The sequence below is a fragment of the Alligator mississippiensis genome, chromosome 3 (genome assembly GCF_030867095.1).
Source record: "Alligator mississippiensis isolate rAllMis1 chromosome 3, rAllMis1, whole genome shotgun sequence".
NCBI lineage: Eukaryota > Metazoa > Chordata > Crocodylia > Alligatoridae > Alligator > Alligator mississippiensis.
Genome location: NC_081826.1, coordinates 219530349 through 219553300, shown reverse-complemented (window position 1 = coordinate 219553300; position 22952 = coordinate 219530349). Strand labels below are relative to the sequence as shown.

General features: G+C 40.8%; 1 protein-coding gene across 1 annotated transcript in view; it reads left to right on the top strand.

The window, feature by feature from the left end:
• SNX2 (sorting nexin 2) overlaps positions 1-17084 on the top strand; it is a 48088-nt gene extending 31004 nt beyond the window's left edge. Inside the window, exons 8-15 of the mRNA XM_006264454.4 lie at positions 2709-2784; positions 4665-4778; positions 5011-5104; positions 7705-7910; positions 9017-9160; positions 12590-12670; positions 12788-12859; positions 16593-17084. Of these exons, the coding sequence (XP_006264516.1) occupies positions 2709-2784; positions 4665-4778; positions 5011-5104; positions 7705-7910; positions 9017-9160; positions 12590-12670; positions 12788-12859; positions 16593-16643 (838 nt within the window). The 3' untranslated portion in view covers positions 16644-17084. The remainder of the gene's footprint in view (positions 1-2708; positions 2785-4664; positions 4779-5010; positions 5105-7704; positions 7911-9016; positions 9161-12589; positions 12671-12787; positions 12860-16592) is intronic.
• The last annotated feature ends 5868 nt before the right edge of the window (positions 17085-22952 follow it).

Sequence of the window (22952 nt, the reverse complement as noted above, 5' to 3'; positions counted from 1 at the left end):
GTAGCAGTTCTAGCAGCTGGGTGAATGATTCCTCCAAAGCATTGTAACTTATGCCTCTTGGATATAAATAGAACAATGAAATTGCAGCATATTCATTAAATTAACAAAGCTTTTAGTCTTGAAGTAACTGGATAGTAACTATCCCAAAAATAAAGGGATAGTGGATCAGCTCAGCATTCCCAGAAACCCCTTAAATCAGGGTGTCCAACCTTTTTGAATGTGAGCTGGATCACAAACTTTTTAATCACTTGGTGGGCCAGCGAGCCATATTCAAAGACCTCACAGGAAGTGACATGACATCAGGAAGTAATGTCACGTGACCTTTGACACCAATGAAGTTGCAGGAAGTGGCAATGAAATGGGTCTAAATAACCAGTTCAAAACTCTCCCTCTATAGCATCCACCTCTGCCACTGTTCAGGACCGGATACTGAGCTAGATGGACCATGGGGCTGACCAAGCACAGCACCTTTTATGCTCTTATGTTCTTTGGCTGAGCTTCCAAACTATTGCTGAGATTTGCAAAAAGGGGTAGATAGGCATGTTACAAAATTGTCATAGAGGATTTGGAGCCCTCTAAATCCCATTCATTTTAATGGAAGTTGGCCTTTTGACTCAGCTTTGAAAATCTCAGCCCAATGTGCCAACCAAATAAGTCAAAATATATTTTGCATTTCTATGCAGTGCATCTATGTGGGGCTCGCCAAGCATTTTACAAACATGAAATGAACCTCAGGATGAGCCCAGCTGGAGCAGCAGGGGCTCAGCTGCACTTTCCCCCTACCTGCACTGGTCAGTCCTGAACGGCACACGGCTCTGCCGCCACTTCTGCTGGCTGGTGCTGACCCAGGCAGGTCTGTCCCATCTGGAACAGCACGCAGCTGAAGCTGGCTTCCCATGTGCTACTGGGGATGGGAGGGGCCTGGCCGGGTTAGCACCAGCCAGCAGAAGTGGCAGCGGAGCCATGTGCCGCTTGGGACTGACAGGCGCAGGCAGGGGGAAATGCAGCTGAGCCGCTGCTGCTCCGGCCGGGCTCTTCCTGTCCCGAGTGGCATATGGCTCCGCCGTCGCTTCTGCTAGCTGGTGCCGACCCGGCCGGGCTCCTCCCATTCCCAGTAGCATGTGGGAAGCCAGCTTCAGCTGCATGCTGCTTTTCTTGGCTGGTGCTGACCCGGCTGGGTCCATCCCATCTGGAGCACCATGTGGCTGAAGCCAGCTTCCCACGAGCTGCTGGGGACGGGAAGAGCCCAGCCGGGTCTGCATCAGCCAGCAGAAGCGGCGGGGGAGCTTTATGCAGCTTGGGATGCGACGTGCCTAGCCAGAGCGGCAGGGGCTCAGCTGCATTTTCCTCTGCCTGCACTGGTCAGTCCTGAGCAGCACGTGGCTCTGCTGCTGCTTCTGCTGGCCGGTGCCGACTCGGCCAGGCTCCTCCCGGCCCCAGCAGCACGTGGGAATCTGGCTTCAGCTGCATGCTGCTCCGGATGGGACAGACCCACCTGGGTCGGCACCAGCCAGCAGAGGCAGCGGTGGAGCCATGTGCCGCTCGGGACTGACCGGCGCAGGTAGGGGGAAAGTGCAGCTGAACACCTGCTGCTCTGGCCGGGCTCGTCCTGTGCCGAGTGGCACATGGCTACTCCTCTTCCCACATGCGCCGTGTCGGCAACGTCAAGCTGACGCGGTGCGTGTGGGAACTTTGTCCCTTCCCCAGCCCTTCAGCAGCCATTAGGAAGCTGCTGAGGGGCCGGGGGAGGGACAAGGGGTGGGAACGAAAGTAAACTGTGTTTACTTTTGTTTTCTGTCGCAGCACCACAGACCACAGAAAACGGCTTAGCGGGCCGCATGTTGGACAAGCCTGCCTTAAATCTAAGATAAACCAACTGGAATTAAACAGCAGCCATTTAATTAGTATGGAAGAATTTACAGCTGAACTTGTTTATATGTTTTTTGATTTGTATAGGTAGTTGACTTCTGAATCAGGTAAATATTTTTAGAGAATTGTAAATTCTACTGTATTGTGTAGAATACTGTAATATCACTAAAGTCCTAAGCCAAGCGCTGGAGGTTCTTGCCATAAAGGACTTATGCCCTAGCCTAGAATGATAGAAGAAAGATTATGGGACAAAGACGTACAGTATTATTCTTACTTTTAGAGTGGCCTAGACTTGTATGCTGCTGCATAAAATAGCAAAAAGTCTGTTTTCTTTTTTTCCAAAAGAATAAAAGTGTAACTATAGTTTTAATTTTTCAGTTGCTAGTAATCTAAATTGTGGTCAGTAAACTTGCTCTGTAAACTTCTTGGCTGCTCTCTAGTATATCCACTTCTTCCCTCTTTCACTTGACTTGATCTTTTAACACTTTCTCGGTGTATATAAATTGCTTCAGTTTTTCATGGCATGCTTACTTGTTTATTGGGGTGTTTTATCACAAACTTTGCTAATAGGAGAGGAGGGTTGTGGTGGGGGGGAAATAGCAATAAATGAACACATTTGGAAATCTTAGAGAGGCAAAAGATTGACAGGGCATGGAGACTGAACTATCCTCTGACTGTTAGAAGTGATCACTAAAGGGCTTGACCACGCTGGCTGGAAGAAAGGATTCTTGCAGTACTGCCACCTGCATTGTGCCTGTTTTATGGATGAAGGACACCTTCCAATGTTGTCAGAAGCCCTAAATTTACTTTATCTAATATTTTAACTTTTAAAATCATAGGTATCTGCAACGAACAGTAAAACACCCAACCTTGTTACAGGATCCTGATTTAAGGCAGTTCTTGGAAAGTTCTGAGGTATTTAAGTTCTTTAAGTTCTCCTATTTGTTCTAAGTAACAGTAATTTGTACAAAATAACTTCTTTGCTTTGAAACTTAGTTTTGTAAACTATGTACAGGCAGTCCTCCGACTTACGACACAATTGGTTCCTGTCTTAAGTCGAAATGTTGTAACTCGGCACCAATTTTCTCATAAGAAACAATGTTATAAATGGGGGATTGGTTCCTGAACCAAGGCCTGATACCCTGTTTTCACCAAAAATACCCCAGAATTTTGTACACGATCAATTATAGATGAGTAATATAGCTACATTAATGTATTTATATTGTAAATAGCAGTTGTATTGATTTGGAAGGACTTCTTTGAGGTGACTTTGCTGGACTTTTTGAAAGGCTCTTGGTTGGACTTTTTGAAGGGTTCTTGGCTGGAGTCCTGTCAGGAATCTTGTCTGCAGGTTTTTCTGGAGTCTTGTCTGCTTTCTTAAAGAAAGTGTCCAAGGAAGTTTGGACAGATGTTCTCCAGGTAGATGAGTGATGCAGCAAACTTGTTCACTGGCATGGCGTCGCATCAGATCAAGCATTGTAAAGTCGAAACTGACGTCATAAAGTTGAAACAGGGTGTCAATTTATAAACGTTGTAAGTCAAGGACTGCCTGTATTCCAATTAGATTATGCCACCCATGGGACAGGATGGCAGAAGGCAAGAAAAAAAAATAATGGGGTAAAGTCTCATGCTTCTTCTGATTTAAAACCTTTTGGGTTACCTTTGATGGCAATGTATTTGTTGCTGCTCAGTGGTTTATGTGAAGTGAGTCGGTCTGCCCAGCTTCTAATGCAATACACAAAAGTCACAATGGCATTGTTATCAGCTGGTCTTAAAAGGGATTGAGGATTAAACTGGTTTGGAAACCAAACTGTCCTCTGGAAATAACCCCTTGAGGTCCACTATTGGGTATATTGGTGGTGTAGACTCCTATATGCCTATTGGCCAGATTAAGCGTTCTGTGGATAGAGGACTTCAGTCACCAGTACTATCAATCTGGCACCTTTCCATAAGCATTAAGTACTTCAAAATCCTACATGTAAACAGTCAATTTTGTAGATGTACTTAGCGTATTTATTGTAGTATTGAGTGCTCTGATTGGCCATTGTCAGTGTCTTAGTTACATTAAGCCTGCCATACCTGAAGAATCATAGGGGCCACATGACTGACAATTAAGCCACTTATGTGACCATTATTACTATATTTAAAAAAGGGGAGGATGGGTTTCAAAACAAGTGAAAGGCCAAATCTGAAGACTAACAAATGGTTTCAGATCCAGAGACCTGAAGCAGGTAGCTTGGGCCTTTAATGGTAATTCAGAATAATACCAATGACTGGTTGTTTGGTTATGTGTACTTATTCTAGAGGATCAAAAAAATATGATAAAAATACCATTCTTTTGCAACCTTCCTGTGGGGCAGGTTGATATTCGGGCTATTTAAATATGAGAAGACACAAGCTGTTTCTGCATGTGGTTTAGAAGATTTTTATAATTTACTAAAATGTAGTAGCTTGGTACGATGTCTAAGCCTTGCTATCTGTTTCTATACTAGCAGTTTGTTCTCTATAGCATACAGGTGTCCAGTTAGGTTTTTGCCTATTTCGTAATAACTTTTGACAAATAGAGTGGTGTTCCATTTAAATGTAAAGGTGCAGAAGAAAAGCAAATAGAAAGTCTATATTTTTAAGTTTTCCTTTGAGAATATAAAAGTAGTAAATTTGAGAAATTAGGTTCCACTATATTGAAATGTATGGGAGTGAAGAAAACACTATATCCTTTTCAATCCCTCTTGTGCCCAGTTAAACCTCCAGCCTTTTAACTGGTTTGTTTGCCCTTATTTGTCATTCAATTCCAGCTGCCGAGAGCGGTTAACACCCAGGCTCTGAGTGGAGCAGGAATATTGAGGATGGTGAACAAGGCTGCCGATGCTGTCAACAAAATGACAATCAAGATGAATGAATCGGATGCAGTAAGAGCTGATTTTTCGACTTGAATAATGAGATGAATTAATGAGGCTCAACAATTGCATTTTAAGGCTCTAGGAGTAGAAAATGGGATATTAATTTACTTATTGGCTTGGGTTCTCTGCTGCAGCTGACCACCCTGGTTGCACATGGTTAATTTGTTTGTTTAAAACAAGGAATGTAGTTTGCTATTGGTAACCCAATTTATAATGCTTGGTTCTTTCATTTTTTTGTCAGTGGTTTGAGGAAAAACAGCAGCAATTTGAGAACTTGGATCAGCAACTCAGGAAACTGCATGCCAGTGTAGAGGCCTTAGTCTGCCACAGGAAAGGTAGATATTTATTAATACAGGCATCAGATTTCAATGCTTGAGCTATAATTATTAGTTTTATATTGGTCTTAAACTGAATTGTATTATAAACTTGCAACTAGTAAGCTAATTTAATAGTATTCCAAATATCTTAGTGCAATACAAAAATGACACTTCCAAAGAAAAATATAATTCTGTTTTAAAGCATCATAGAACCTCCTGTATTCTTAGCTGCTACCCAGAATATCTGCAGCTCGTGGTATATCTGTTAAAAGAAAAATGTTAAGGTCACTCTAATTGATAGCATAGAATTCTTTCCAGAATATATACACCAAGTTAACACATGATTCAATTTGCAATAAATAAGAATGAATACCTATTAGTACAGCTGGTAAATATAAAGCAATTGCAAGAAATCGATTTTTCTAGAGTAAGATTTAAGTTTAAAATGTTAATGCAAATATATGTATGCTGGAAAAGCTAAGTTTGTAACTTTTTACACTGCAAAATAATTGTGCAGCTGAAAAGACTAAGACTGAAATTATGTACATAACCAGAAAACTAAAATCCGTTGTCACTTCAAATACATGGTCTTGTGCTAAGGTTCAAGTAGCTGTTGGCTGTAATCTGATGCTTAAGTGTGGGTTTTCACAACTGGAAGACTGGGCTTGCCTGGAAACTTTTCTCATCAAAAGTGATCTTTAGGCAAAAGTAGCATAAGAGCTCCATCCAAAAAGATAAGCTGTTTCAGAAAGTCACGAACGTATTAAATTTAATTTTTGTTTCTCTCCTATCTCCCACCTCCTATGTTCTTTAGGTCTGTTTGCGTCTACTTTGAGATTTGCCCCATTTGTGTGAGCTAGGGAAGTCGAAGATGTACAGTGCTCAGCAGTTAGTTTATCTAGCTCTCAAAGTCCTTGGGTGCTGTACTGTTCTCCAGGCAGCCCAGTTTTCCCATCTGGGTTTTGGGCTCCTGCTGGGCTCACCCTAGGGTTCTACTACAGTAGAACCAGTATTCTTTGCAGGGTTAGGTTTTTAACTCCCCTGGTAAGTTGAGGGTTTGTGACTTATATTTGGGATGTACAGAGTTGGAACAAACAACTACATGGGACTGGAAGTCCTCTAGGTGTTTGCTGTGGCTTTTACTTTAAAGGGTGCAGCTTCTCTGATCAGCTATGCAGAACTGCTGGTGCTCTCTTGCTGCAAAAAAAAAAAAAATAGTGCAAAAGCCATGGTAAACATCTGTGAGCAACCCATCTTATAACTCGCAGTGGGCTGCCAAATTAATGGATTTTGTTCTATTCAAATACGAATGATCTGGGTCTGACTTCCCTTGCTCTGTATATCAGCGCAGTGATTATGTACTGTGGGAAAGGTGGCGAGTGAGGAAGTAACATCATCTACCAGGCACAAGTAAATGGTGACTTCTATAGCCAGAACTGGAGCCTGCTGGGGCCATGATTGAGAATGAAATGTCATGAATTTGCTATTTGAGACAGCAGATGGCTGGAAATAAGATGATGTTCCATGCTTTTAAATATGGTTCATGTATTAGAAACTTTTCTTTTTTCTCAAGCTGTACTGGTTGGAAACATTAAATAACTTTCTGGAGCACAGTTCTGAAAGAAGGGGCTAATTCTTCAGGAAAACATTGGAGACGCTTTTAATTATTAGACTTTTTTTGGTTACAAAATCCTATTCCTGAATTGCAAAACCGGATGGAAAATTGGACACAATGTTTGAAACTGGCCTGTCAGTATCTGCTATTTATTACATATTTACTCATGTACACATAACTCTTCCCACCCCAAAAAAGTCATCCAAAACTGGGGTGCGTGTTTAAATGAGATGGCATACTTCCATGCCAGAATGGAGGCACGGGATGCTGAAATGGCTGCTGGGGCCTCTGTTTTTGCTTCCTACCCTCATAGAGCTCAGCCAAAAGCTGCTACCAATTCAGCAGCACCTGTGGCAGGGTTAAACCTTTTAACTTTTGAGATGCAAGGAAATGGGGAGTGAATATGAGAACTGCTCCACTCCTGTGTAAGGCTAGAAGCATTCAGCCATGATGAGCCCTTGCTGTGGCAGGGAAGACTCTGGAACTTTCTTATACTAACGCCACATTTTAAATGAAAAATACTGTGATCTGTAACCTGGAAAAAAACCCAAGTATTTCAACTAAACTTGTTTTCTTTGGCACTGACTCTGTAAACTTGAGTTAATGTAAGCCTTTAGTTTTATCACCTCTCAAATATGAATACTTCAGGATTTCTTCCAGTTGAGCTTATATCTATTTTGATCAGATATACAGTAATGAGTCATGCCCAGAGGGCCTTATAGCCATCTCCTCTTTAGAACTTCCACATGAAAAATAAAGCATTTCTTAATTATTTTTAAATGACCTTTAGAAAGAGTAAGTTTTTATAGCAACTATGAAAATATTTAGATTTGGGTGGAGAGTTGCATTTATTTTTAAATAGGTCTGTCTCGAGTTATCTTTTAATCCATACTATTTAAAGAGTAACATGCAGCCTAATTAAAGTAGGAAAAAACAGAATTAATACAGCATTTTATTTAATTACTAAACTATTGCCCTGAATTTTACACTCGTGTTATTTCAGAGCTTTCAGCCAACACAGCTGCCTTTGCTAAAAGTGCTGCCATGTTGGGTAACTCTGAGGACCACACTGCTTTATCTAGAGCTTTGTCTCAGCTTGCAGAAGTTGAGGAGAAGATAGATCAGCTGCATCAAGAACAAGCTTTTGCTGATTTTTACATGTTCTCAGAACTGCTTGGTGACTATATTCGTCTTATTGCTGCAGTAAAAGTAAGCCCTGGTTTTGCGGGGCGGGAAGGTGGGGGAATCTCATAGAAAGCCATGACTTGTATTGAACGCCACTTTTTGGGGGTAATAAAACAATTGTAAAATCAGGAAAAAAGGAATGGCCTTCTTGATTTAAATTCTGAGATGTTTGAAGGATAGCTCTAATTTCAAGAGTTAAATATTTGTGAGAAATGTCCCTGCTGACATGGAGAAATCCCATCACATTAACTGTTGTGCAACCTAAGTGGACACTAGTTAATCAGTTTCAGGTTCTGCAATACCCCAAACACAGTATAAACAAATGGTTAATGATCCCTTTATTTGCAGTGTATAAAAGTCCTAGGAAGAAGTGCACATTGTTTAGGGGCACCATGCTATTCATGGTGCTCATCTTCATACAAATATATTAGAGTATCCACATGTAATATATTAAAAACCAGAGGAGTTCCAGGAGAAAAAAAATTATGTAAGAGTTATTAAAGTAAAAGGGGGTGGAGCGAGGGGAAAAAACACTATTGTAGCTCTGTAAGGAACCTTCAAAATGTAAAAGCAGTACTTTTTAAATGTGGGTGTAAATTGCAATATGCGTTCCAGTAGCTTTTGATCACAAGGAAATAAGAGCACTATTTTATCTCTAAGTCTCTTTCAGCATCACACTTTTCTTAGTTCAGACATTTTTTTTCACGTTTATGAACATTCAGAACATGTGCTACCTCATTCTATTTCTGACCAGATACTGTTAGATAGCTCTATAGCTTTTTAAAGAAAAAAACACTTTTCATTCAGATTCCAGGAGATTAGCATTTAAAAACTAATTCTACTTAATTGCAGCCTTGTCATCAGTTTCAACAGTGAAATAAAGGACTGAATGTGTGAAGACTCAACTGCCCCTTTTCTGTACTCCCTAGTCTGGATGAATGAAAGATTTTTCTTTTCTTTTCCTTTTTTTTCCTTCCTCCTTCCAGGTGTCAGGCACTCTTGTGAAAAGTACATTAGAAAAACTAAGTTGCATTGGAAGTTTTACATGGTGGTGATTTTTTAAGTATGTGGGTAAATTTACAAAAAAAAAAATGGAGCATATTAACTTTGTTATACCACTATGTTTGCAGGGTGTGTTTGATCACCGAATGAAATGTTGGCAGAAATGGCAAGATGCTCAGGTCACTTTACAGAAAAAGCGTGAGGCAGAAGCAAAACTCCAGCTTGCCAACAAACCTGATAAATTGCAACAAGCTAAAGATGAAATAAAAGAGGTAATGATGGTGTATATCTTAAAGCACTGCCTACACTTTCCATTGATTCATTCATCAGCATTAAGGCATTTCTTTTCTTTCACTTTTATTTGTAAATCACTTACACATTTGCTATTTTCCACATTTACTGAAACTTTTTAAAAGAAATATTAAATATGAAATGCACATAATTGTTACATCAGGTCTGAAGTCTCTGTAAGACACTGGAATTCTGCCTTACAGAATGGAGGAAAAATGAACATGAAAAAGGGGGATTGAGGGGGGTGTATTTTTTTATTAGTTTTTAAGCCATTGATCCAGGTTATTGCTGTGCAATTAAATGACTTCTAATTTCTGAAACTCAAATATTTAAAATCAAGCTAAAAATAATGGAAAACTATTTCCATGTTTTGCTTAATGATGCAGTATTTTCCACCCATATATATGTTTGTATATATGGTATAATTTCAGTAAAAGTAACTAAATCCAACATGTTGAAGTTTGTCATAATATATACACTTTTTCTATCATGCTTCACCAAGGAAATTGAAGAGGTAGGACAACTTTTTTTTAACTTAACGTACTGCACACATTCTAAAAGTGTGAACCAGTGTTCTCTCATAAATAGTGGGAAAACATCATTACATAACAGAGCTTAAAATCTTCACAATTGTTTTGTTTGGCTGCTTCATTGGTCACTACTCACAAACTGCTTTATCTTTTTTGTACTTTTAATGCAGTGTTTTGCTGTAGGATTTGATGTTTACAGTTGGTCCTATGTAGAAAATGTATATCCCTGGGTCATCTTGTCATTCTGTGCCTCAGACTTGTTGACTCTGTTTCTGCAGTCATATTTGAAATAGCAGGACTCTTGATGTTACTGTCATTATCATGTTCCAACTTGTACGTGTGCTGGAACTTCAAAACTAGCAAGTTCTCTTTAGCCATTATTCCAAAGGATTTTTAAAATATTCCATCTTCTCACCAAACAAGATGCAAGAATGAAGGGATTAGACGTAATTAGTTGAAGGATTCCTTTTTCCCTAATATTTTGTTAGGAACTGTTTTTATAATCAGTTTGTTGCAGAATCTGCAAAGCTCACTACCAATAATAAACAGCCATATTCCAATAGCTAAAGCCGTTAATTTAACATTTTAGTATAGTTTTTTTTAAGCCTCACAAGAATGAAGTTTAAAGCCTAGGAAGGGAGGCAGCTTCAGCCACTTTTTGTGTTGGATAAAAGAGTGGTTCTATAAATGTAATGCTCAATGAGTTGTAAGTTTAAGAACTTAAAGCCACCATAAATTCATTTTCTGTTGGTGCTTTCTACATATCCAGGCATAAGAGGAATGACAGGGTTGGGATCAGTGGTATATTTTGAGATTCATGCAGTGCTGATTGAGGGAGGCGACCATAACTTGACAAGCCCTCAAGAATGTTTGCTTTATACATGGATCTCTTCAGTGTGCCCCTCACTTCTGCCTGGAATGGGAGGGTGTAAACATTAGGCCTGTGTGAAGTGGAAAGTATTTGCTTTGGATTCAGAGGGATAGCGATCCAATTCAGTGATTTGAATCTCTGTCCCCATTTGATTCAGCTGAATCGGAAGCCAAAGCTATTCGGCTATAGACTATACGGGCAGGCAGTGCCAGTGGGAGCAGCCAGACAAGCCCTGGCTTGAGCCAGCAGCCCCGGGAAAAGCCGCAGTTCGTACGGCTGCTCCCCCAGACGCCTCTTCCTCCCCTCTGCCGGGGCAAGGCAAGCAGTGCTGGCAGACCCAAGAGAAGCCGTGGGAGCTGGGGGATCAAACTCGGAGCTGGGGGGAAGCCCCTATTCGTTCCCCCAGCCCCTGCGGCTTCTCCCAGGGCTGCCGGCTCAAGCTGCGGCTCATCCAGCTGCCTATTTGCCGGGACGAGGCAGGCAGTGCTGGCAGCCCCAGGAGAAGCCGTAGGGGCTGGGGGGATTGAACCAGGGCTTCTCCCGGGCCTGTCAGCGCTGCCTAGCTCGCCCCAGTGGGAGAGCAGCCAGGGGAACCTTAGCTTCCCCGGGTCTGCTGGCTCAAGCTGGGGCTCATCCAGCTGCTTCCCCAGCTGCTCCTGCTGGCACTGCCTAGTGCCTGCCTATACAGTCTCTGGTCAAATCTCCAAATTGATCCGGAGGCTTCCAATTTGATTCGGAGAGATTAATGGGTGTCCCGATTCAATTTGGATTCGGAGATTTGGCTGCTGAATCGACCCAGATCTTCTCCGAATCGACTACCAAAGCTTCAAACAGCCCTAGTAAACATAGTTCAGAGCCATCTTTTCCTGTGAGCAATTGAGGCATGCCTCTTACTGGTACAGTGTTGCTTACTTTGTTAGCCCACTGCTGTAGCTTGTGGCTTTATTTAGGTCCCTTAAGAGAAAGTAGGGGAATCTGAATAAACGTACAGCAAAACTAAAAATCTGAGAACTTTGTGTAAATTACTTTTCTAGTGACTTTTTAAATTAAGTAGTCTCACAATAAAACACTGCACTGCATCCTTTCTAATTGGCTTGGTCTTGTTACCAGATGAAGAAAGAACTCAAAGGAAAGGTAATTCATTAGCAGATCAAACAAATGTCAATCTCAGTCCCCCAAATGGAATCTTGCCCTAAAAAGTACTAGGCTGCAAACAAAATTCGGCTTTTTCTACCTTCTGAATTTATAGTCTTCAGTATTTGACTAACTTGGTACAGATAAGAGTAACCTCAGAAAATAGTATGATAACTGCTGTAGGCATCTAATGCTAAGAGCAAAGCAGTTGAAGATTCCCGGTAAACCAGGCCTAACTAATGATTGTAGAGCAAACTTTACCACAGTGAAAATATTTTTATGGTGTGCAACCAGATTTCTAAAGCAGTGGTTTTCAGCCTGTGCTCTGCAGACTCCTGGCGGTCTGCAGAGTGTGTCTAAGGGGTCTGCAAAAGATGACTATGATCAATCAAAAATATGTGAATACTCACACTTAATATTCAGAGAGGTTTGCACTTCCATTCAAAATTTTTTAGGAGTCCTCAAATGAAAAGGATTGAAAATCACTGTACTAAAGGAACAACCAATTAAATTGTATCTAAAATATTAAACTTACAAGCACTACTGGAAAAGGTTTCCCTAAATGTGTTAATCTATATTTTTCTGATGTAAATAATGGGCTCTTGTTAGTTTAAAAAAAAAAAAAATCAAGAATTTTTAAGCAGCTTAGAAAGGCTTTTGTTAAATAAGTATTAGTTCATTCACATGGCTGCTACACTGAGTTTCCTCAGGTGTTTCTTGGATGTCAGTTAAAACAGTACTCCCTCTTCTTCTTGCAGAGAAAGCATCTAACTACTATTTGGTTAATTTGTTTCTGATTTATAGTTTTGGAACAGTACTTGCTCTGTTTATCTGAATAGATAATGTGAATTCTTGTGTGTGTTTTCTTTCCCCAGTGGGAGACAAAAGTTCAACAAGGGGAGAGAGATTTTGAACAGATCTCCAGAACCATACGCAAAGAAGTGGGAAGATTTGAGGCATGTATAATTTATGCAAGTAGTGATGGTCACACTTCCAGTAATAAAAACAATAGTCCAATTAATTATAGATTAATTTTGGAAGATTAATATGTTAATCTATTTATTTATTAACAGAGGGAACGAGTGAGAGACTTTAAAACTGTTATTGTCAAGTACTTAGAATCATTAGTGCAAACACAACAGCAGGTAAGCTAGAGTTTTACTAAACTTTTTATGAAAATGACTTCTTGTGGGCTTGATTCACAACTTGATGCAAAACTATTTAAAAAAATCTGGTAGAATAAGGCTGGTTCTCTAAATATTACTAAGATTACATTGGAAGAGAAGGGAAAAAACAACTTTCACAAGCGCTGGTATTGTCCATCTTGCACATTATTATCCCTGTTGTTTATTAACCTTACTCCAGTCTACTCTCTAAAGTGAGAGGAATACTCTTTATATTGGTTTTTCCCATCAGTGAATAACTAAAGCAGTTGTGGATTGGCAAATTTAGACATGCTGTTTAACATTCTACTGCTGTAAAAACCATTGTATGAAATGACAGTGGCCTAGTATACAAAGAAAAGCAAGATGTATGCAGTTACGCTGAAAATACTTTTCTACTATCTACCGTACTTATTTGCTTCCAACCTTTTTCAAATTACTCAGCACGCAAGAACTTAAAAGTAAAACCAGTCTCTACAAACGCTGCTTAAGTATGCCTTATTTTTGCATGTAATATCATAATCCTCTAGATTTAAATACCCAAATTAGAGTACACATCAACACATCACACTTTCTCCTAATGGAATAGGAAAATGCCTAGCTGTGACTTTCTTAATTTTAGAAGTTTGTGCATGATTTGTATATAAATGAGTGAATGTGAAAGAATGTATAGAGATGGCTCCATTGCAATAAATTGAAGTAAGCATAACTACGAAGTTCTTTTTTTTCATAGATTCATAGATGTTAGGGTCAGAAGGGACCTCAGTAGATCATTGAGTCCGACCCCCTGCACAAGCAGGAAAGAGTGCTGGGTCTAGATGACCCCAGCTAGATACTCATCTAATCTCCTCTTGAAGACCCCCAGGGTAGGGGAGAGCACCACCTCCCTTGGGAGCCCGTTCCAGACCTTGGCCACTCGAACTGTTAAGAAGTTCTTCCTAATGTCCAATCTAAATCTGTTGTCTGCTAGTTTGTGGCCATTATTTCTTGTAACCCCTGGGGGCGCCTTGGTGAATAAATACTCACCAATTCCCTTCTGTGCCCCTGTGATGAACTTATAGGCAGCCACAAGGTCGCCTCTCAACCTTCTCTTGCGGAAGCTGAAAAGGTCCAGTTTCTCTAGTCTCTCCTCGTAGGGCTTGGTCTGTAGGCCCTTAACCATACGAGTGGCCCTTCTCTGGACCCTCTCCAGGTTATCCGCATCCTTCTTGAAGTGTGGCGCCCAGAATTGCACGCAGTACTCCAACTGTGGTCTGACCAGAGCCCGATAGAGGGGAAGTATCACCTCCTTGGATCTATTCATCATGCATCTGCTGATGCACGATAAAGTGTCATTGGCTTTTTTGATGGCTTCGTCACACTGCCGACTCATGTTCATCTTGGAGTCCACTAGGACTCCAAGATCCCTTTCTGCTTCCGTGCCACCCAGCAGGTCATTTCCTAGGCTGTAGGTGTGCTGGACATTTTTCCTCCCTAGGTGCAGCACTTTGCATTTCTCCTTGCTGAACTGCATTCTGTTGTGCTCTGGGGGCTGGGAGCACCAATCAGTTGATTGATACTGGCCATGTGCTCAGTTTAATGTATGACAGAAACCAGTCACCAAGTTATTACACATATTTTCTATAATAACTTTGGCTTATTCCCTATTTAATCTCACCATTAATCACATGAATGTGTGGCTGCAGGTTACCACTTAAGACATGATTAACTTGTAAATCACGCCTTAAATGTAACATCTGCCATGGGCCTCCATAGAAACATAGAAAATGAGGGTTGGAAGGGACCTCAGAAGGTCATCTAGTCCAACCTCCTGCTCAAAGCAGGACCAGCCCCAACTAGACAATCTCAACCAAGGCTTTCTCTTAAAAACCTCCAAATATGGAAATCCTACAACCTCAAGTTGCCAACCTCAGCTGTATACCTGGTTCACTCATACTTAATCTAAGACTCTCATTTTCACTTACGAATCTGTTTCATTGGCTTTCAATGAGATTAAAGCCCCTAAATATTCTAATCACTTCTGTAACTGAGATTGAGACCCCTCAATGCTTTTGAAAATTATGCTAATTATTTATGACATGTTAAAGTTAAAATCAGCATTGCAGAATCAGACAAGAGGAGCAAAAGTTAACTTATATCTTTGGAACTGTACTGACATCATTGATAACATAATAAACATTGCTTACAGACCAAAAGGAAGTAACTGTCGAACTCTTTCTGATTCCCCACTTGTTAGAAAGATTTTGCTATTAACTCAGTGGAGCAAGGATGTCACCCTCTGTTTTCTAATTCTGTGGACAAGAAAGACACCATCTTAGTTTACCCACCTGCAAAAATGGGACCAGTAGTTATTTTTATCTTACAGAAAGCTTGGGAGGACACAGAGACTGTACAGATAAATAGTCAAATTACACAGTCCAATCTGTTTTCTCCCAGGGTAGGATTATTACTATTACTGTTTGTTCATGGTAGGTTTTAGTGTCTATAAGACAACTAACTAATTATCAGTTTCCTTGATACTTAGTCCATATTTTCTGTCCTTAATTTCATCCCATCATTCCTTAGCTACAATATCTTTTATTATGCTTTGTTATTTTCTTTCTTTGTATTTACCCCCTTCAAATATTTATAGAAAGGTTCTCCCTCTGTTGTCACTTGGCAAATTTAACTCCTTTAATCATCACTTTTAAATTGGTCACTCCAAACTCCTTTACCATGTTTGCTGTTCTTCTCTTGAGCTCCTTCCTGTCATTAATATCTTTCTGCTAATGAGGTTACAGATTCTCAGTGATGTGATGCCTCTTTTTATTCAGCCTAAAATTGAATTGGTCTTTAAAGATGTCATTTCACATTCCAAATTCATGTTTAAGTTGGTGTCAGCTACTACCCTTAGTCTCTTTTGGCATTATGGCATTAGTGCTTTCTCTCATTCATTGTATATCTAGGTCTCAGATTATATTCTACCCAAGACTCTTGCACTAATTAACATTTCTAAAATACTTTTCAATATGGAAAGTACTGTAGAAATGTTAAGTATTCTTATCTGTAACAGTAAATATGTTCCATTACCATTGTCACATAGGCTTCATGTTAATATATGCAGAGTCCTTGGATGTGGATACTTGATTATCTAGAAAGCATTATGCACTGTACAAACAGATAGGAAATATTTCTATGGATAGCACATGTGAACAGGGGTTGAGGATGTATTGTTACATCTGGTGCAAACAAAATTAAAATGCAAATGATACTGTTGTCTTTTACATATTCATTTAACATAAAAGAAAGTTTAGGGGATTGTATTTCAGAGAAAACACAGGGAACCTTAAAATACTTTAATTATCCTGGCACATGCATGCATGTGTTTGTGTGTGTGCATATTTTACAGACTTTTGTTGTCTAATCACTTTAACATCGAATTACTATTTACCAATGACTGGTATAGAGAATTCTTCAATATTAGTGAAATAATACTTGGCAAGTAGGGCTAACAGTAATAATGATTCTACTAAATGACATGGTAATGCCTAAGAACCCAAAAAACCTTGTCTATCCATGGTAATGCCTCTGCATGCAAATAGCCTTACTTTTGCTGCTAAGAATTTCATTAATGTTAATTGTATATTTTTTCCAAAGGTTTGCTTCTGCTTTGGTAGAACATAGGTGCTTTGGTAAATGTGCCATTTGTAATGATTTTTTTTTGTCTCTTCCCAAGCTGATAAAATACTGGGAGGCATTCCTACCTGAAGCCAAAGCCATTGCCTAGAAAGAAGAATATTCCAAATCCGAAGACACTTTGGATGTTTGTCTGGTTAAAAGCTAAATTCCACAGTGAAATCACTCTAAAATCATCCAAATAAACCACTATATATTTTATGAATTTAACATGTGGCTTTTTTTATATACTACAGCATTTTATTAACAAGCTGCATGTCCTGACCCTCTTTGAAGTGGACTGTGGCATGACATTCTGCAATACTTTGCTGAATTGAACACTATTGTGTCTTAATAATTGCACTAAAATGTGCGCTGCAAGGCCAGAAAGTTGATATTTTTGTTCTTTACAATATGTTCTGTAGTATGTTTATCTGATCTTTATGAAACAAATTTAATTGCATTGATTTAATGTTCACTTAAACATTCCTGTAAAGAGAGAGAATCATGTTTTTGTGATTTAAAATAAAGGGATGTATCTTGTGCAACATTATTTACACGTTTAACTGTGTTTTTCCCCATCAGTAGTTCTAATTTTTTTTTTTTTAATTCTAATTGTAATTCTGAGTGTTTTGCAATAGAATTACTCTGTTCTTCTGTAGTAAAAAAAAAACAAACCAAAAAGAAAACCTAAGAGTTAGCATTTTCTGAGGGGTGCCTTGAATCTATTAAGGGGTGTCTTGAGTCTGATTGATTGTCTTTTCATCAGATTCTTCCCTTCTTGCTCTAAGAGGTAATGGTCTTCATTCGTAATTACTGATAATAGAAAGTCTTAAGGTAGTCTTAAGGGTGGTTTTTTGCCTTTTATTTTTGCTACTAAAACTGCCCATCAAGAACAATGTGGGGTGGGGAGTGGGCGGGGACAGAGCCCCAGCCACCTCCCTGCCCCGGGCCTTCTATCCCTTCCCTTCTGCTGCTTGGGGTCCGGGCCTACTCCCCCCCCTCCCTGCTGCAGTGGCAGGTGGAAGGGAGGAGTGGGTCTGGGCCCGATGTGAGGGAGGACTGGGCTTGAGGATGGGGAGAAACCAAGCTGCAGCAGTAGGGGGACAGGAGGAGCAGGCTCGGGGCTGATGTGGGGGTGGGAAGGAGGAGGAGGCCCGCTCTTTCCCTCCCCCAGGTGCTGCTGCAGCCACATCAGGATGGGCCTACTGTTCCCCCTTCCTCCACCGTGGCAAGCTGGCTTTTCCCTCCTACCTGCCTGCATTGGGCCCAGACCCGCTCCCCTCTCCCCTACGTTAGGGCTGGCCTTGAGCGGGCCTGAGCCCACTGGCCTCAGCCCCCACCTCCCATCCACTCTGTTGCTGTTGCCTCTGGTGGGGGGCAAGACCAGCTAAGCTGGCCTCACCCTCCTTCCCTCCTCCCCACCCCCACTCCTCCCTCCCGCTCGATCCCCTGTGTCCCCACCATCATGGTGGCAGGCTGCCTTCTGCCAGAATGCTTCTTCCTGCTCTGATTGGCTGTTTTTCAGCCAATCAGTGTGTGAATAAAGTGTGACAGACAGACTCTTCTTTAGTATTAGAATAGTCAAATTTTCTTGGCTAGCACTTATTATGTCTTGCCTCTTACCTTTAATCTGAGCTTTTCATGCATCTGTTCCTAGCTTAGTGTCTAAAAGAAGATTCTACCTGGATCTTTGATCAAAACTTAACTTATTCCCACACTGTCTCCACTTTGCTATTTTTTTGTTTCTTTCTTTTTAGCCCTTATGTGGGCACTTGCTCATTTAAGGTCATAAAGTGGCTGTTTTGTATAATCACTTGCAGCATTGTGTATTCTGCAGTTTGTGGTTCCTTTAGACTTTCACCCACTGTAGGGCCCATTTCCTGTTGGTAAATAGCAGCTTTGGTACATTTTTTTTGCATTGCATTGTATTGTCTGCTTTCTCTTGCATGATGAGTCTAAAGTCTTGATTTCACTTTTTACTTCTCCCTCCTCCAAGTAATTGCTAGTGAATTGCAGCTGATTCCAGATCTTGTCTGTGAATCTTCTTGGCCCAGTCAGAGGCATTAGCACAATATCTCTTAGTGTGGCAATAACGTCATTCAAGTGCTAAATTGTTCTTTGGCTCTTGCTGCTTAATAGCCTATTTATTTCCACATTACAATTTCTGTATTCTCTGTTAATACTGAACTCCAGTGTTTTGGAAGAGCATATCCATCCACAGAACCTGGTTTTTGGAGGTCTTGTGCATTAGTTTCAGAGTAGTTTAAGGTACAACAGAATGTTCTGCCATCTCTTACCTTCTATTTTCTAAGTATACCTTGTATCAAGGTGGTATGTTTAAAATATTTACTAACAGGTATTTATGATTTAAATGTATTCTCTGTGATAGTTTTAGGGTTCCTATTAGTAAATTCTCTTTACCCACTCAGGCTCAGTTCAGATAGTCAAAAAGCCCAAGGCCGAATCAATTCTCTCGTTGCAGGTTAGTGTAAGCTGCATAAATTGAAACACTAAGTAAATGGACAGATATTCACTTTTCATTCTGGAAATGCAGCCACTGCCTGCAGTGGCCCAGGTCAGAAGCCCAGGCAGGGAGGGGCAGTGCTAGAGCAAACCTCCCTGCTCAGCTGGAGCAGACAGCTTGGGCCAAGGCTAGCCCACTCACCCTGCAGGAGGAGGGGAGGGGAGTGTGGGAGAGATGCAAAGAGTCCTAGGATGCTGGGGGACTGTGAGCTAACTTGAATCTGGAGGGGATCTGGGACAGAAGTTCAATAAACTGATTTAACCTAAATCGGTTAAGTCTGATGCTACCTCCATCCAGGTTTATCTTAAACCAGTTTTAGCCACTTTGAAAATAGTTTGTGCACTGAACGTCTGTGTTACAGATTTGAGCCAGTTTCCAATTACTTATACTAGTTTGTGTGTAATTTCTGTCCCTAGTCCCAGTTTTTTCAAATTTTATCTTTTGGGCTTTGTTTTCAATGCTTTTTTGCTACTTCAGTGTAAACTTCGTAGTAATGAATACACCTGCCCCACCCTTCAGTAGGGACTGAAAAAACCCCAGACTGAACTCTCTCAGCTCCTTTCCCCCCACACCCCTCCCATTGTGAAACAGCTCGGAGTCTGGGAGGCAGCACTGACGAGTTACAGAAGGTGCTATGTTTTGTAATGTCTTCATCTGAACCTTCATTCAATGAGAGTTCAGATTTTTGCAGGATCACACCCTTTTAAAGCACTTTGCAGCTGTGCATTTCTGTTTGGTCACAGTTGTAGAGAGCTTTCAGGGGCCAGATCAGGGAAAATTGTCACTTCTGTCTGCACCCTTTTATTGTTGAGGAAGAATTGGAAAAGACCATTTGTTTCTGTTTGATAAGTACAATTTTATGGTAGTCAATGCTGCCCTAAAGATATATAAAAGGAAACTTGGATGTGGAGAAAAGCAAGGAAGGAGACTCCCATGCTCATTTCACAAATCTAAGTTGGAAGGCTAGGGATTTTCTCAAGCTCTTGAATTCTTGTTAGTTTAGGTTTTCTTCCCCTTTCTTTTGAATAAGGGAAATTAAAACTAGTAAGAGACTAATTTGGCAAGGCTGCTGAAAATATTTTTGAAGCTCTATGAGGAAATGAAAATAATCCAATCTATTGTCCTCTTCCATATCAGCTCTATGAAGAAGAATATCCTGAGATGTGATTGTGGGGAAGAACTTGGAGTATAGATTTGCTCTACAAATAGTGTATTCATACACTAATGTTATGAATAGTGTGTGTTAATTTGTCCATAGGATGCTTGTTTTCCTTACAGTTCCCTATCAGGTTAAATGACAGAGAGGCAAGAAGAAATGGCACAAGAAAAACTGCTTCTCAATAAATGCTTTAGAATTAGTGAGACAATGGATCTTCCTATTCTGACATCGTGCACAGATCAAAAACTAGAAAACTTTCAAAGGGGCTTCTTTTGGAGAGGAGAAGTTGGAGTTTACAAGAAACCAGGCTGAGAACTCATGAAGCACCTGAAGAATGTAAGCCTATCTGGATGACCATCAGAGGACAGTAACATTTTAGATGTGCAGACAGATTTTAACTTGGCAAAACCATGGTTTCTTCTCCAAGTACTTTATTCCTGTTTTAAATAATCATTGGATATTTTAATAAGGCAGTATGTCACCTGCAGTTCTTCCTTTTGGTTGTTTGTGACATGGTGTGTCTGCTAAAACATTCAGCTGGAACTCATGGGAAGGTACTATTAAGAGTGTACTGCTGAGCCCTAGATAGTGATTCTCAACTGATTGCTGCAAGATCCTTTGTAAGAGTGCTGTGCAATATTAGCAGTGTCAGGTGTTCAAACATCTATGCAAGATTGACAAGATAAATCCAAAGCTATCAAATAGGAATGCATAGTGGTAGAGCAGTGGTCTCCAACCTTTTAAAGTAGGAGATCACCTTTGGCACTTAGAAGTAACCCAACATCTATCATGTGCCACAACCCCCCAACAGGTAAGTCTGTGGAGCGGGAGGGGATGGGGACAGATAGAGGCAGAGGGAGAAAAAATTCTATGGTAGATCTTCCTGGCCAGGACCCCATTCAACTTACCCCTGCTCCTGCCTCTGTGGCACTATCCCTCACCGCAGGGGCCTCAATCTGGTCCCTGCTCCTTCCCTCCAATGGACTGACCTGCTGGGCTGGGGGTGGGGTGCGTGCATGCATGCACATGTTCACTCACCCCCCCCCCCCCCAACCACAGCCTTGGATCAACTCCAAGAGGCTCTGAGATCTACTGGTCAACCAAGATTGACCAGTTGGTGTCCACTATGTTAGAGACATTCTGACCTGTTGTGCTCTGACTTCTTTTGAAGAGAAGAACTTCTTTTTTTTCAATGAAAACAGAACTGGCATTTTCAAGGGGATCCCTTGTGTCTAACAAGGTTGAAAACCACTGTCCTAGATCAGTAGGGGCCAACCTTTCTGGCAGGTATGCCATATACTAGCCCCTATCTTCCCTGCATGCCACCAGTCCTCTTCCTTTGCTCAACCTGCTGCTGTTTTCTGCATCATGCCATATGTACTACTGTGCTGTCTATCCCCTCCTTAGTTTGCTGTTTGCCACATGCATGCTGCCTCTGGTATGTGTGCTGCAGGTTGGCCACACCTGGCCTGGACCATTCAAATGCAACAATTTTGGAATTCTACCCCAAGCTAAGTAAAGGGGTAAAGCAGAGAAGGGGGAGATGTGCAGCTAACTAACCAGAATAGAACTTACTCAAGGAAAGGCTTGGAACCTGCAGGGACTTGCTTAAATTACTGGCTAATTCATGTCTTGTTCAAACTGCTCATTGAGAAAAATGGGATACTTTAACCCTCTGGGTTGTCATGACATCTGTGATCTGGCAATACATCTCTCTGACTCAACACCTTGGATTTCTTTATTTAGCATATGCGGTTTCAGCATAGTTTCAGCCCTCTTACGGCGATGTCATCACCAGTGTGAAGAGCTTGAAGGCCACCAGGTAGCATAGTAAATGGACAAAAGTCAACAATGTGGAACATGGTTTGAACTTGTCCACAAGAGCATTTGTTGTCACTGCGAAGGTATTGGTATAGGTTTGAGGCACAGTAACCCTGTCCACTTCAAAAATGGTTGAGAAGTGCTCAGTAATAGCATGGCTAGTTAAATCCTGGCCGGGGGGACAAAGCATCAACATCCTCATCGTGCCTCCTGCAAGTAGTCGAACTATCAGTGAAACTAATATTGCTACCAGCAGACTGAACCTGACAGCAGTCAGATCCTGGTCAATTGGTTATACATGTCAATACCTTGGATCCAGGATGTTATAATGAGTTATGTAACTAAAACTGACTTGCCAAGAAGGTATTGCCAGTAAGTCAGGCAGAAAATCTGGCCAATGTGCTGCTTTATTTTCAGGCTGCAAAAAATGCCTACTTTACAGCTTATTTCAAGAGATGGGATTCTTGGATAGTAATGCTTGCAAGATCAACACGCAGAAAAAGTTTTATTGACTTTGCCCACTGAAGTTATAAAGTATTAAATGACCTAGCTATTCAAATATGTATATTTTTAAAAATTAATAAAAATGAGCACCTGTCTTGCATCATAGTAAAATCTGTATAGCTTTTTCTTTTCACAGGCTACAGTGAAAACTTCTGGGTGATGGCTTGAGAAACTTTAACTTTTGCAAGTAGGTTAAGAACAGTGTAAGTACCATATTCTTCCCAGAAGCAACAGATTCTGCAGGGTCCTGAGTACAGCTCTGGGATGCAATGGTACCTAGTACTTCACAAAAGTAAGCACTAGTGAATTATATTTTTTCAGAGGCCTCTGTGCTAATGGAGTTCAGTGCCTTTGGGACTGAGCTGCAAAACTACAGGAAAGTCTTGTCCAGGGGGTGTGGCAACACTTTC